The sequence below is a fragment of the Ptychodera flava genome, chromosome 5 (genome assembly GCF_041260155.1).
Source record: "Ptychodera flava strain L36383 chromosome 5, AS_Pfla_20210202, whole genome shotgun sequence".
Classification (NCBI taxonomy): Eukaryota; Metazoa; Hemichordata; class Enteropneusta; family Ptychoderidae; genus Ptychodera; species Ptychodera flava.
The window spans coordinates 43,108,479-43,124,525 of record NC_091932.1 but is presented as its reverse complement, the minus strand read 5'-3'; the positions used below and the strand labels follow the sequence as shown (position 1 = coordinate 43,124,525).

Sequence of the window (16,047 nt, the reverse complement as noted above, 5' to 3'; positions counted from 1 at the left end):
TAGACAACACATTTGAAATCTGTTTTTATGTTTTGATCCATATCATTTTTAGTACTCTTCACCATAGACAGTAGAGTGTTTCTCTACTATGTCTCAACTTGCGAATTAAATGTTATACTCTACTAGTACAAACTCTCTGGTTGGTTGATTACTTTATATGACAGGGCTCGAAATTAACTTTTTACCCTGGTAGTCCACTTGGGCTACCATTTTCTGAAGTTGGTAGCCCAGTGACAAAGGCTGGTAGTCCATGAATATTTTACTTTAGGGATACTGTACTCGTCCGAGTATAAGCCCCGGTTCAGCAACACAAAATAGCAGTAAAACTAGGGGCTTCAACTCGAGAAACATGTTATGTGTCACGAACGCTTAATTTATGCTAATTTATGTACATTTTAACACTTTCTATCTCTTTAAAATTCGGCTTACACATCCAAAGAAATTGTAACTTTGAGTAAAGAAAAACAGAAAAAAAATTCTCATGATCTTTATGAACTGGCATGCGTTGTTACACCAAAGTCACTCTATACAGAACGTAATACATTTATACTGATCGACAATCATAGATAAAAGACAGCGAAACTCAGCCAAGCTTAACTGACACAGTGATTTATATTACTATTTCAAATCAAAGTGATTACACAATCTCTTGATATAGAAGTGACATTTTTGTGAAATTCAGCATCAAACCTCCAAAACATGACACAAGTACGTCTTGTATGCTGCCGATCAACAGCATGGGGTGAACTGGCATGCAAAGACTGCACACGGAAAAGCAACTCAACATTCTAGTATCAACACGCTCTGCATCTTGCGAAAAAAAACAACATAGCAATGAAAATTGTAATAGTCACCAGAAAAAACTTCACAGATGAAAGGATAACAAATGAAACTGCAGGTTGACTGCATTTAGCTCTCCTGAAAGTGACGGACATCGCACGCCAAGTATTTCACGTCCCAGGCTTTGGTAGTCCGTGTGGGCTACCATTTCATGGACTTTGGTAGCCCCAGGGAAAAGTTGGTAGTCTGTGGACGCGGGACTACCGCTAATTTCGAGCCCTGTATGACACTGTGATGTGTGTTGAGAGGGGTACATTATCAGACTACGCATTGAGGTCGCCCACCAATTATATATTCAGTGAGTTTTATTTTGGCTTCGTAGCCTGTTGAGTGTTAATTTATTTACGCGTATGTGCAGGGAAATACTCGATAGAGATTTGTCAAGTGCTTGTTGTCCCTAGCATATCTTGAATTGAATGGCCACTTTTGTTAAAAACAGGACAGTAATTTCAGTAGGGTATCATCCTATAAAAACGTTACCCCCCCCCCTCTCCCCGCATGATGATGAGTTACGTTGGTCATGCCCATGTTTAAGTATCCACGGCCTCTCAACATTCTCGCGAGCCAGAGCAATGATTTCCGCTCCGCTGACCTACGCAAAAATCAATCTCTTGACGGGTAGCGCTGATCTGTTGCCGTAAAGAGGCGCGTGGTTTACGACGATGCTTCTCAGCTGGGTGGATCAAGGCTAAGTAAACTGACGTAGCTGGTGATTATGCCAGCTTTCTCTTTGTAACGTAACTCGCAAGGCTGCTTTGCAACTTAGGGCTGTGTTCCATACAGTTAGCAGCCATGCAAATGAGTGATCGTGAAACTCAACCAGTGAACTGACCACCCTCTTCTTCATCAGAAAATAGAAAATAATTCTGTCAGCGGTTTTCATGATTCTTACATCACCTTACATCCTGGTGTCTTGTTAATCATGGTCCCTCTATCCCCGTGTATGAATCAAGGTTTTATTGCGGATTCTCTTGCCGTCAACTGTACAAGCAATTATACGAGTTCTCCTTAGCAGAGTTTGACAACTTTACAAAACACTGCATTATTTGCACATTCTGTCGTTGTGACAATACATCCTTTAGTATGGTTGTTAACATGTGAATATGTTGTTTAAAAAACAAGGGTGGCCAAACCCTCAAAATCCCCTGTAGAGAACCCTCTATAATAACACTTGCCACCAAGTCTGTTCACATGACAAAGTGTTGAAATTTAGTTCTTGATACCACCAAGATACTTCGTCTAAGAGTAAGATCTGAGGCTTGTCAAGAACATGGCATCGGTATTTCAAGTTGATAACATGAGTGTTTCTTGATATAATGTGTTATTCTTTTCTTTTGCCAGTCCAAAACGTCTAGGTATTTGTCGGCATAAAAATGAGTAAATTCCTAGCTTACCTTATTTGATAGTAAGATGAAAATTTCATACCAAATGTTGATTTTAGATTATGGCAGGACTGCAATATCCCGGTAGCTTGTGTTGTGATAGACTCCATAGCTTGATTCGAAACTGAATACATACATTCTTATTTCTCGTTCTTTGTCATGAAACTTGTTGGTTGTAAACTCTGCTCACATTAACGAAAGGTCGATATTTTCAAAATTCCATTTTCGTGCTTCACCTCTTTTCTGTGCTTGTTCACCTGCTGTTTTTATAATTGTCGTACGTCAAGGATGTTGCAGGGATCGGGAGACATACTCTGCCGAGGTACACGTTTCGTCGAAATGTTTAATTTTATCAAATTTCATGTAAAGAGCAATCGTATGATAATCCGACCTTTGATATTAAGATTTTGAATAATTCTGCTTTGGCTGTGATTCCATTGCAGGGTCTAGTGTTTGTAGTCTCCAAAAAGGTTCGAAATTTCCCATAAAGCATGCAATTACATGAGATGTTGTTGTTGAGGCTAGGGCGCCCTCAACATTCTGTCGGTGCCGATTATTACTCTTTATGGAATGAGACCAAGGCTAGCCATCATGATGAGGCGCAGAAATAAAGCATTATGCGTTTCCTTTGGCTGTTAAAAGTAATAATGTTATCATTATTTGTCACAACGGATATCGAGAGCGAAGTGAAACCTTCCTACAGTTATCACTCGTGACTAGGTTGTTATTATAAAGGACAATTTAAAACTTTAATGCATGTACATATACAATTTCTGCAGGTTTATATACACAATAGTTTATTTGTTGTCGTGACCTGGAGCTGTTTTTATTTGTAAAGCCAACGGAATTGCAAGACGCTATTTCAGATAACCTGTACAGAGACAGCACACAGGAAAGTAATGAAAAATAACCTTTCAGTAACTTTAACTGTATCTGTAAGTGATTTAGACCATAGACAGTTTAGTCTATACTTAGACTAAACATGCAAAATCTCCGCAGTACATCAAGACAAGATATAAGAGAAAATCACAAAAGAGTAACGTTGTGATGGTACCGATTAAAGAACACATTTTAATTAAAAAATAGAAATTAGTCCCTGTAAACGTAAACATCAGAGAAACATGTAGCTTGTAGTGCAACGACAGGACAAGTTACAGTGGAACATAGGGAACAGCTAGCAATACATTCATTATTGTGATAAATACTTTTATATGTGAAATATTTTGCAATACAGACTTGAACAGTTTAAGTACATGTAAGCTGATGCCTACTACAACACCTCCTGATTATTTCTGTGGTATTTAAAAAAAAAAACCCAGTCGTATCATTTCTTTGAAATACTACATAGAGATAGTAAGGGAGTAGCTATAACAGACACACATGTACTGACACAGTTCGAGCTCGTGTTGTAAGAATGTTTGATATGTTATAGTATACACATATTGACTGGCCATGAGGGCAACAGCATACGTCTGTACCCCAAGGGACTGTGAGTCACCCCAAAAACAGACTGTTTCCCGAGGCCGTAGGCCGAGGGAAACAGTCTGTTTTTGGGGGTGACTCACAGGCCCGAGGGGTTAAAGACGTATGCTGTTGCCCTAATGGCCAGTCAATATGTGTTTTGTAACACACCTCATCCGTAGTCATAAATAAGAACGTACCGTACACAAAAGTTGTCGCATGTAAGCTATATGATGTAATATGTTGGAGTGGTTCAGCAAGAAAAAGTTTTTGCCGACAGGGTCGCAATACTTCTGCAAAACGTTCAATGCACCTTTGATTATCGTCTTCGTTCGTTTCGAGTCCTTGTTTGAAACCAGAGCATTCACTTCTTCTTCAGAAAGTAGGATAAACCGAGAAATTTCTCGACTATCGTTTCGCTCGTCCGCAGACGGCATCTTTGTTTACATTCCAGTTCGCGCATGCGCCAATGTTTTTTTGACGTCAGCGGGCATCATTTTTCGGAACTGATGCCTGGCAGGCAACAGTTCCGACAAATGATGCCTGATGACGTCGTTTACGTGGATCAGCACAAAAAGAACGCATCCCACGTGACTGTCAATTGGCGAATTAGAACACAGACTGTGGATGAGGTGTGTTATAGTTCTTTATCATAACCTATCAATGAATGTATTGCTCGCTATCCCCATTGAGTGGACCTAACTTTCTGTCGCCTCTCTTTTGTCATATCGATCAAGATGACGGCTACTTTATTATTTAACGTATTTTCACATGGTAAGAAGTCATCTTGGTCTTGGTGGATTCTGAAGACTTCACAGATTTCATATTATTAAGATTTATTATTCATCAAGCTTTGCTTACTCTTGTCTTTTTTGAATTTGTTATTCAGTCAGATATTGTAGAAATTGATTCAGAAGTGTAGGCTGTCCAATGCAGTGGAGCTCAACTTAAGGTAGTATACGCGCCTCGGAAGTAAAAGACTTAAACTTTTGCTCAAACTTTCCTCAAGGAAACTTTCTACCATTCTCTTAAAAAATCGATTTAAAGCAGGGGTCACAATGCAAAGTTTGGTGCCAGAGATACAAACTACCTAACTTTTACCGTTGTTTGAAATTCAAAATGGCCGCCATCCCCGCGTTAACCCTAGACTGTGAAAATTTCCCCTGTCCCAAGAGCTTCAAAATGAGTTCAAACAAGCGGTAGATCGTAGAAGTATTGAAAAAAAAAACAGTCCGAATATATCTCTGAGCTCCTGAAGCGCATTCTACCTGAACGAGGAGAGATTATCATTTGTATGGCACTGAATCGTCACCATCTAAGGCATTTAAAACGTCACTTCAGTGGATCCAAATATCATGGACTCGGGAAACACTGTTCTCACCAATCTTCAAGGCAAAATAAAATGATGACAGGAGCCTCTGGACAACATGCAAGGAAATCATGAAACCAGTTCCCTTCGTCTCATTGTTTTCTGTAAAAGTATCGCATCAGAAAAAACATTTCCATCATATTCATTTCCTAAATATTTCTTTACTCCCGTTTTCATGACTGTTAAAGAAAGAATACCGAGTCAGGAAGTTGTCATTGAGGTCTAGGAAAGTGATATTTCAGCGAGTGTTTGTCCATAAATGACGACTGGTCGAAGGCGGACGATGTTGACGAACGAAAGAAATCGGAAAAAAGTGTAAAAGTGGTTTTGTTTGTATTTTTCGGTTTACTTCCTTTGATTTGCGAACCTTTAGTTTGCTTTTACTGATTCAACGTCAGCGCGTTAGTAGTGTCAGTTCAATAGATACTAAAATCAAAGAAAACATTGTGGCCGCTCACCAAATCGTTGAAAATGAGTCAGAGTAAGAATAATCAAAGTACATTTTTTTTCAATCTGAATGCAAGGAATGGGCACACATCTGTGAAAAATGTGAAAAAGCTTCTGAAAAAAAATTGGTGATCAAAATATGTAAAAAGTCAGTTGCCATGTGGGTCTGCTGTCTCGCCACTGTTGAAAATATCCTTAGATATCTATTGCCAGGAAATCTCGTGTCATAAAAAATCTTACTGGGTAAGCTAGTAAATCTCCGAAATATCTATTAAATTTTCCAGATAGGTATTTCTTTGTGTCTAGATAACAAAATATGTTTTGGAAGGGTCGGTCTACGGACTGTTCGTTTGTGGCTGTGTACGTCACCATCTTTGTTCGCCATGTTCGTGTACACTCATTATGCGTAACTCGACTCTTGCGTCGACTGCGAGCTGAATCACTAAGTACGATCCTGACGACGCCCGCCATAAAATGACGGAATTACTACAGGTATTCGAAGTTATCACTTTTCAATCAAAGGATTGTCAGCAAGTTCAAACTTATCTATCGTCGACATCGTTGTCGTCATCACCACCACCGTCACGGTCGTTGATCACTTCTTCCGCGGCGGAATGTCCCCTCTCATGATAGATAACCTTCCGATATGAATGCTAGGTTGAAAAACATTCTTTCTCAAACTGTCGTAGAAAACAGTCATGCAACATTAAATTCTTCAAACTTGTGTCAGTCATGGATTCCCTAAAAATCATGAATGTTCATTAACATTCTCATTCCTATCAGTTTTGTCTTGTTGCTGTAGGTCTGTTGCCATGACAACGATCCTATAATTTGCAGGTCTAATATTGGCAAGTGGTTTGGTTTTCTTAAATTGTAGCGTTTTTAACTGTTCTGACGCATCCAATGGTTTAAATCCTGCTTCTGCCGCACATTCCTGTATCAGCGGGTTTCCATGGAATCCAATGAGTCTCTTGTAACCATGGTGACGGGCAGTTTGTATACTCTCTGTAAGAAATTCATAACATATCTCGAATAGTAGAAAATAAAATGAAGCAATAAAGGATTTCCACTTTGAAACTAAGCGATATCAACACCGTTTAACGAGAAACGAACCAGAAACGGTTTCAAACATGGAAAATTTGCTGAGTTATTCCTCGTAGAAATCAGTCTGTGTCTATGTCTGTGTGTCTGTTTTCGGTCTCAGAAGTACATACATTTGAAGATAACTAACTATACATGTCTTATATGAACCGTGTCAGTGTGAAGTTTGACAAATAGGTAGAATAGTACATCGTAACGAGAGGGACAATCAGCGAGCAAGTAGTATAAAATGATAAAAATAAAAGAACCGACATGCTTCAAGAAGGACGTACAGCATGAATAGTAACGGATTCATTAAGTTGTCCAGATGGATGCACCATTTCGGGAATTCAAAATCAACTTAGTCAGTACGGCATTGCCCTGCTGCAGAACGTACAAGTGACGAAATATATGTTAGTGCAGGAACTCCAGTAAATAAGAATGCCGATTTCATTGTAGGGCATAAAGGACGATTAGTTACTGGTATTATTCTTTCTTTCTCATTCAAAATGATATTCATACCTGATATTAATGATCTCTGAAGCGAGAGTTGAATGACCGGATCTCCGATGATGTCCACGGCGGATAGGACTTGACATGCCACTAATCCAGAAGACGTTACCTCAAGGTTTTTCCTGTGTTTCATTTCAAGAGAAAACAGTGTTTGAAGGTAAGCACTCAACGGGAGGACAGGTATTCCCTCGTGACTTGGATGACACTGATAACAAAAGTCTGCGGACAACATGACTCCTCTGACGTCACCACTTTCCCTGTGACGTATGAAAAATGAAAGCGAGTGACACTCGTAGTTGTTGAACAATTCCCTCAGCGCAGACGCGATGAAGACTTTCTTGTCCGCCTCTTCCAAGTCTGATGCCAACACGAAGGGTTCAACTTTGACGAGAAATCTTTGAGCAAAATCAAAAACTTCACTGAGTTCAAGTTTAGATGCGCCGAGAAAGGAAACTACGTCATGATCACGTGGAAGATGTGTCCTGGTTACGTCACACGTTTTTTTCTTTTCTATTCCATACACTAGTTCATACGGAGTGTAATATTTCCGATGCATGCCAGCAACAACCTCACAAAGGTTTGACGCTTCACAGAAATGTTCAAGTTCTATTTCATATCCTCGTTCACGAAGTTTTCTGACGGCCACGGCTGCAGTCACTAAACAAGAAAAAGAAAGACACATTATTTGTGGCCTGTACAGCATAAGTTAAAAGTGTTTCCATTCTGTGGATGAGGGAACTAAGACGCGGTTCTGTGATTTCATTTAAAACTTTACAAAATTGTTGACGCAGTATCTAAATTTTATGCAGCATTTCTGTACAATAAACCGTATGCCATCTTACCTCAGTGATTTCAGTGAAGTTTACGGATGATTAACGAATAGCGACGGATGATATTGGCTTAATTACGTTAAACCGCCGACATATTGTCCTTCAATTGAATCATCATTTATATATATTGAATCTAAGGTTTAATAATTATCTAACAATTTGAATAATCCCTTACAATTTTGGATTGGCGGAAATGTCATGGGAAATATGCGATTGGAAAGCAGACATCACGTGATGGGTGAAGAATTATTATAGTTCGACTACACTGATTTGAACGTACCAAACTTAGAAGAAAGATTACCTTCAATGTCACGGATAGAATTGCTGTTTTATCACGTTTTAATTAATATGCCTGACCTGTTCTGAGGCTGAGCGACAAGCCCCAAGAAATGTTGGGATATCGAAAAATTAAGTTAATGAGAGATTCGAAACAGAAAGTTTGGTTTTTTTCTCAAACTTTACTCAAGAAAACTTCAAACACAGTCTCTTTGATGATCAAAAATACAATCTGGAGTCATCGCGCATATTTTTGGTTTGGGGAGGCAAACTACACAAATTTACCAATATTTGAAATTTAAATAACCTTTGTTTACTATATGGGTAAAATTAAGCTAAAATTTTCGAATTTCACTCCCGCAACAAGCTAAAACTTTCGTGTGCTCCATTCCACAGGCCTAGAAGTGAGTTTACTTACAGCATGAGACAGGAAAATTATCGTCATAAAATTAGTGTCCGAAAAATGTCACAGAGGCACGTTTTCTGCTGTTATTCAAATTACAGCAGGCAAATAAATGAATGAAGAAAGGATATGGTTAAAAATTAAAATTTTTAGCAATTACTTTTAAAGTCTTGTACTTTTTAGTTGATAATGTGACCGAGTAGTGTCGCTTTCTTATATTCAAAAACCAATACCCTGGCGTCCATCATGGGCATGTAGCATGATGTAAGGCCAGCAGTAATCAAATACGTGGGTCACGACATCAGAAATTTCATTGCTATTTTTCGCTACTAAAAAAATTTTACAGCACTTTCACTTCTCATTTCACTTATATTCGCTTGACGAAGTCACCCATTCTTGATGTTACAACTTACCCAAATTCCCGCCGATTTCAAAGAAATTATCCGTCAGGTCCAGGATGAAGAGATCACGTGCGTCCACGGCTTGCCGAACAACATCGAGGAGGACCCCTTCTGGTACACTCCCTTCCTTGCTTATAGCTCCATGACAACCATTGGACAATTCCTTCTCTCCTTCCGTACAAGCTGACGAAACTCCAGCGGACATCATGTGTCTATGTAGTTGTCCTTGTTTTCAAACCACTCCGCTGAAACACAATTTATAATGAGTGTGAGAACAAATGGTCGTGCAGACCTAACAGAACGTAACCGAATACCCGAGGGCGCTTGTCTTAATTGCTTGACCTCCTCTACAGGCCACGACCTGCAGACATAGTTCAAAGTCCTCATCGAAGTCGTTGGCTCCAAGTCAGTTACTGTCTGTTAGCGCCATGCATTAAAATTTCATACAACCACCATAAGTATACGACAGATTGATATGTTAATTATTACTCATGGTGACAGGAAAGATTACGAGTCGACAGAAAAATTATAAGTAACACACACCTGTCTACCATGTGTTTGGCTGGGGTATTCAACTAGCAACCATGAATTCGTGATTTAAACAAGCATCGTGCTCAGTCTTGTTACCAGAAGCACGTTTATAAAATATATGCCTACACATGTCACCCAGCCATATTTTAGACACTAAGCGTGCGTCCATGATGGCAGAACGAACGCCGATTCACCTGCAATTCCTGAGCGATCTTCATAGACTCCGGTACACCTGGCGATCTGTGAATCAAAATCCCGCGAACTACGTATACTCGACAAACAGAATTCGAGATAGCCTGCCAAAGTCTTCAAAAGTTTCGAAAATGATGAAGTGGACGCTTAACAAACAATGTGTTTGATTTTGAGTATTTGAAATAATGTACTTTGTATTGTATAAGTATGATGTCACCTTTCTATTTCGAACTTTACCCATGCATTCTTGAATAGGGGTCGAAGACAAATGTGGCTTACCTTTAGTCTATCTGCATGAAAAGGAGACACTTCGATTGAGGAGAACAGCACTAAACACAACCCTCCTTTACTTTGTTCTTACGCCTTCATGGTGTTTTCAGTGCCATGTCATTATGTTGCGCTGCAACTTGAGCATTCTCTGATGGGTCGTAACTTCACAGTGAAGTACCATTAATCATTAAGGAGTGACACGCAGCCTTAATAAAAACAAAGACGAACTCTGTGAGCTCTTCAGTATTGTGAACAGCGACTGTTCACGGTGCTGTTAAATTGATGCCCTTCACAACAAACAGTAGATTCTCTAACAGGTACTGACGGTTAATGTTTATGTATGTTTTGCCATCATTGTGAAAATACTGCTCATAGCTACCTATTCATTTATATCACAAAGACCACAAATCTCGCCACTGTATGTGATGACCCCGATCAATCTGTCCTTGAACTATTTTAAGTTTGGCTTCAAGGAAAAAAAAAACTTTACTCACCTTTTCATTCACCTGTTATTACAGACAAGTATAAGGCGAAGCAGTTTTAAAGGCGATTAAATTGCGTCTTGTGCTTGTGACAACTCGTTTCGCGCGACAAGAAAGGTCTTTCGTCAGACAGTTGCAGATGAATTAAAGCGGACTTGCACCAATTTACAGAACGTTCAGTTCACTCTGTTATCCGAAACCCGTATAATGAAGTACGCTGTATGATGGATGTACTCCACTCGGCATAAGACTGGATGTCCCGAGGCAGTGTGAACTATGGTTTCGAAACGAATTCTTGACAACCAAGCTGATTATGCTGAACGGTAGACAGAATACTTGCTGTCTTGCGCAGAATTGACACACACGGACGTGTGGAGTGCCCTTATCAGCCTTATAGAGTTTAGACGTTATCATTTAATGAACTGTCTGTCCCGTGGGAATTTCGACGAGGCATAAATTTGACTGTGCGCGAGTCATTCATACCTGTCTAAGACTTAAATATCTCCTTTGAATAATTTTTTGTCGTTTTTGACAGCTCGGATTTTAGTTAGCGACAGAGTTTAGCTGCAAGGGTAAACCAGGCTTGCCGGACAGCTTTCATTATTTTCTTGTCTGAATTAGATTTTACACAAATAGCTGTGGGGAATACTACAGGGGCGGTCAACAAAGCTTTTATTTTCAATATGAAGTGTTCGCAACGTTGGAACTGGCAACGTCGAAAACGCCGAGCGGACGGGTAGGAGAAGTATGCATTTGTTTGGAAGGGCAATTGACAGGGAAAAAGCAGTGGAGAATTTTCCTTGTGGATTGAGGGGGTGGGGAACACTGATGGGCGGACACCGAATAACAACCAGTACTGTAATGAATACGACTCGAGCACACACACTCTGTACCACTGCCGGCAATACTTCCAAAAACGCCATATTTTTGACACATGGTAGACTGCCATTATCGTAGTACAGTTATTTTGAGTACGTAGGGAAGTTGGCGTCAACAGGTTGCCAAGTACTTCACGGTATCACGACAGACTGACAACAAACGGACTTGTCTATGTTTGTATAATAGAGCACCTTGTTTGTGTACTTTTGAGCGGGACTTGGTTCTTTGAGTAGTGTCGTGCCAAGGAATGTCGGAATTCTTATGGTAATACGCAACTGAAAAATGACATTTTGACACTTCGGTTCATACTTTTAACAGGGTTTTCTCCCTTGTAATCAATGATAAAATATCGAGGGTCAAGGGGTCAGCATGCAGTACAAAGGGGTCATCATCATCATCAAGGGTCATCACGCGAATATTTTAACATCTGTTCGGCATTCAAAATGGCTGATATTCTCTGTGCTGATTCTACTTGGAGAATACAATGTCCAATTTTAAGGAAAGAGCAAAAATACCGTAAACGTCTATTGTCCTTAGCGATGGGTATATTTGCCATTCAGTGTTATAGTCCAGCCTTAGCTCATCTTTCAATAGCGGTGACAATCGTGATCTTTTTTCGAAGAGGAGAGGCGTAAGCCCACTAACCTATATCTACAGAAATTAAAACAGAGAAGTATGAACTCTTGGGATAAACAGCAGCGACAAGACACGAATATAATAAATTGAGATTCCGCAAATCTGTCCCAGGGATGCATCGTGTTATATACTCGAACTTTACAAAGCGATAACTTGCTTGTATGCTCATTGCAATTTCCTGCAATTGTTCTCTGTCACAGAAGCATACAGACATGCGCAGTGTTTCCAAGCTCGGTTCGATCGCGCTGGAAGTTGAACAGTATACACGAATGTTCGCAACCCGTACTATACTTTGAGTCTTTGTTGATCTAGATAGAGTTTATAAATGAAACGAATGCAAACAATATGTGAATAACCGAATATTTTGAACTCTCTATGGTAAGCATGATTTCATGTCAAGCTAACTTGATATACTTTTCACTCATGAGAACTTAAAACGTTCGTTGATACGAATCCTACTGTTTCCCTCCCATAATCAATCAAGGATAAAAATATAATCGGGTGCCAAACAATTTTTTTTTGAAAAGAAGCAAGTGATATCAAATTTATATAATGGTAGGCCTATCTGAAATTCAAAATTGCCGCCATTTCCTCTAGTTTCAATCGATAGGAAAAGATACATGTTCGATTTCAATAGAACCAAGGCGTTAAAACCCTTGTTTTCACCACATATTTCAAAATAGTCTGCATTTTGAGTTTATATTTGTCATTCCAGATATCTGTTCCTGAGAACGCGCCTCGGGGCATGCAGATTTTCGAACCCTCAAAATTTTGCTATACTTTTTTTTGGTCGACCCCTTGCGGATCCTCATTTTGAAGTACATGCGTAGGAACTAAGGTTTCCATGACAATCGAGAATTTTGTTTTTCCTCATAGTTTAACGCTGGAATGGCTGCCATTTTGAATTTCAAGTGTCAGAAAATACTGCATGGGTATTCTGTCTCTCCAGTACCAAATTTTGCAGTGAACACGATTGGAACTAAGTTGGGATAACTGGATGGTGAAGCAATGTCGGTTTCATCCGCAAATGTAAGCTCATGCTTTTCCTTTTAAATTATACACATGTTTTTATGAGTAAATTGTAATATTGCAATATTCAACTTTAGGGTATCTAATACTTTTGAGAAATTTGAAAAATATGAAGACTCAAATTATCCCAAATTAGTTCCAATCGTGTTACTGTGACCCCTGATTTGTTTTTTTTATTTCTTAAGGGGATGGTTTTACGTTTTCCCGAGGAAAGTGAAATAATTACTAACCTTCCTACAGGACGAACTCGAGCATAACTATCTGGTAAGTTGCACTGAAATCAAAACATTGCTTGCTATTCTGTTGATTTTAAAAATGCAGTTAAAACCGTCTTTACAATCGACGAGGCATAGTGACTTTTGTTCTTGGATAGCCCTTTGCAATATCTTCATCGTTATTTATTCCTTAATTTTTAAAAATTGAAAATAACAATTTAGCTATTGCTCGTCTTGACCTGGCAGGACATCGGTACATATCCTTGCTGGTGGCATCCTTTATGCATCCTCGCTGGATCATCGTATCAAACTAGTTTAATCAGTTTCCTCAAAGGATTATGCAATAAATGAAGTGCAACGTCAAACCTAAAGTAATAAGAATAGTGATACACTGTAAAGTAATCCCCTTTTTATTTGTGTCTTTCTTGTTCGAATTCTTGAATCAGCGATTTCTGTTGACCAAAGGATCGAATTGGCCATCAATGAAAGTATTTAAAATCCATTCTCCTTGCGTAAAAAAACCACCGTGACCAGCTTTTAAGTAATTGTAGTTGTAATTTTTGTTCATATTTTCATAATATTTATTCTCTGAAACACATGTTTTGTACATATATTTCATTCTTTTTCCCAGGGTGCACTGCCATACAAAGAATTATCCTCGCTAACAGAACACGTTTGATAATAAGCAATGTTGTCTTTTATATATGAGTTCTTGTTCAAATCAAAATTTAATTATCAACTATAACATTGGAAAGTGTACATGCACATACAGGCAGTATTGAATAGTTGAATATGGGGTATTTCAACATGGTTTTTGGAATAGAATTACTGCAGTTTTTAGAACAGATTCATGACAAAAATGCTGCATAATACCTTAAAAGGTAGGCCTAAGTCTATCGGAGCTTTAATTCGTTCTGATGATGAGTCCTGACAGGCTCTATGAACGATCTTCAAGCCCCCCCCCCCCATGATGTCAGTTTTGAAGGCGAACAGCAATTACGTCACTTAGTTCATGTTAGTAAAGCAAGCATAGTTTGATTACTCAGTCTGGAGAATGATGTAATATGTTTACTGACCTTTGACATGAACGCAAAAACGCAAAACCTATCAAAATGCTATTCTGTCCCAAAGTTGAAACCACTTACTACTGTGTTCGATATTCATAGATCATAATCAATGTTTAGCTGTTGGATATGTATCTAGTTCTTAGTCAATATTTTACGTGACTCAAAGCTCGCTATGTACTTGCTGTGTATTGTAGCGACTGTACTTCTAATAACCCTATACATCAGACGTAATCGGTTGTTCAATCTCCGGGAACATGGTAACGTCCCCATTTTCTACTGTAAGGGCGGCTCAGAAGCAAAAAATTACCACAACTCAATGATTTTACTTTAAATGTGTGCACATTCTCCGCCAGTAGAAACGTACGACAGTCTGTGGTTTCTTGATGTGAATGGAACCCATTACCCACAATGTAACACGCTTCCCGAATGCCTTTATTGCTCACAAACATGTTTAACCCTTCGGAACCGTGCTTCGAATACTTTTTGGGCAGCCTCAAGACGTTTTCACCACACTTAAAAATCTGCTGACGTAAAAATTGCCCCAGGGAACCGATGAATGGTAGGAGTTTTTCAAAAGCAATATTAACAGAATGGTATAGGAAGTTTTCAAAAGCAATATTAGCAGAATTACGTGTAAGTATTCTTGATGTTATAAGTGAACAATGCTGCCTCTGTTCATCTTGCATTGTACTCACGCAGAGGGCGCACACACTTATGGGCACTTGCCGGTATCCTCTAATACTGACTGTTTGTTTAAGAATTTTAAAGAGACAAGAGACTGCTATTGTCCGTTTTCTCAACAAACGTCATGAATAGACTATTGTTATCTTTTCAGAGTCCATAGCGAGGTGATGAGGCAGACATTGTTGTGCTAGCAATATAACAAACTTCAATGGACGGAGTGGAAGGCTGTTTTTGTGATATCTTCATATTTTCATGGTCACAACAATGCCACTGTCTCATTGTTACTGAGATTGACCTGAATTCACACTTGACGGTAAAAACTGCATGGCACTATCAGGAAAGTAGGTCATGAAACGGTAGAAGACAGAACAAATTGTCAGATCTCAGTCTATAGTCTTCAAATTATTTGATCGTTTCAACAATTTATATCAAATGCTATCTTCGAGTATGTAAATTCGTTTGTTCATAAATTTTGAAGGTGCATTCGACATTGATATGAGGTATATGTTTTGTAGTGTAGTACGCAGGGATAGACGCTGTTGCCGTAGTCAGCAATCAAACCAAGGCTTTGTCCTTGTTATCCTCGTAACCCGGATGACGACCATTCTCACACAAGTGCGGCGCACTCTATCATTCTAGTAAGTAGAATATAATATCGCTTTTTGCAAATATCATCTGTGCGATAGTTATGATTGCCTATTCTCATAAAAATAAGACAGACTGCACACTTTAACATCTCTGTGTACACATTGAGGTAAAATAGATACAACTATCTACTATGTTGTACATGTTGTCTGTTTTTCCCTCCGCATGTTGTTTTTGCTGACGAAATTATCGTTACGTGCCTGTTTTTGTACGAAATACATAATTTCTTGAGTGAAATTCTAAATTAAGGAATTCACCATTAGATCTTTTCAGAGGGTGGTAGGAATGAGGTTAAGCAACCTAAAATGTGGCATGTTCATAGCAGTAAACAAAACACACTTACAGTGTTCTACTGTTTTTAGGGTTAGCTCTCCAGTCGTGCGCACCTAGATTTTGTAAACTTTACAAGGCTAAA

The 16,047-nt window shown here is 39.0% G+C and overlaps 1 protein-coding gene across 4 annotated transcripts; it reads right to left on the bottom strand.

Annotated features, from left to right (window-relative positions):
• Positions 1 to 5,393: 5,393 nt before the first annotated feature.
• On the bottom strand, positions 5,394 to 10,693 carry LOC139134021 (uncharacterized). 4 transcript variants are annotated; one of them, XM_070700859.1, is made up of 5 exons: positions 10,490 to 10,693; positions 10,005 to 10,201; positions 9,015 to 9,247; positions 7,102 to 7,749; positions 5,394 to 6,504 (listed from the first exon to the last, which is right to left on the bottom strand). In XM_070700859.1, the coding sequence occupies exons 3-5, from the start codon at positions 9,208 to 9,210 to the stop codon at positions 6,248 to 6,250; spliced, it is 1,101 nt and encodes a 366-aa protein (XP_070556960.1). In that variant the 5' UTR covers positions 9,211 to 9,247; positions 10,005 to 10,201; positions 10,490 to 10,693; the 3' UTR covers positions 5,394 to 6,247. The 4 variants fall into 4 exon arrangements, with proteins under 4 accessions (XP_070556960.1, XP_070556957.1, XP_070556958.1 ...); XM_070700856.1 differs by lacking the exon at positions 10,490 to 10,693 and having other exon boundaries at positions 6,122 to 6,504; positions 10,005 to 10,292; XM_070700857.1 differs by lacking the exons at positions 10,005 to 10,201; positions 10,490 to 10,693 and adding an exon at positions 9,728 to 9,808 and having other exon boundaries at positions 6,122 to 6,504.
• Between the last annotated feature and the right edge of the window lie 5,354 nt (positions 10,694 to 16,047).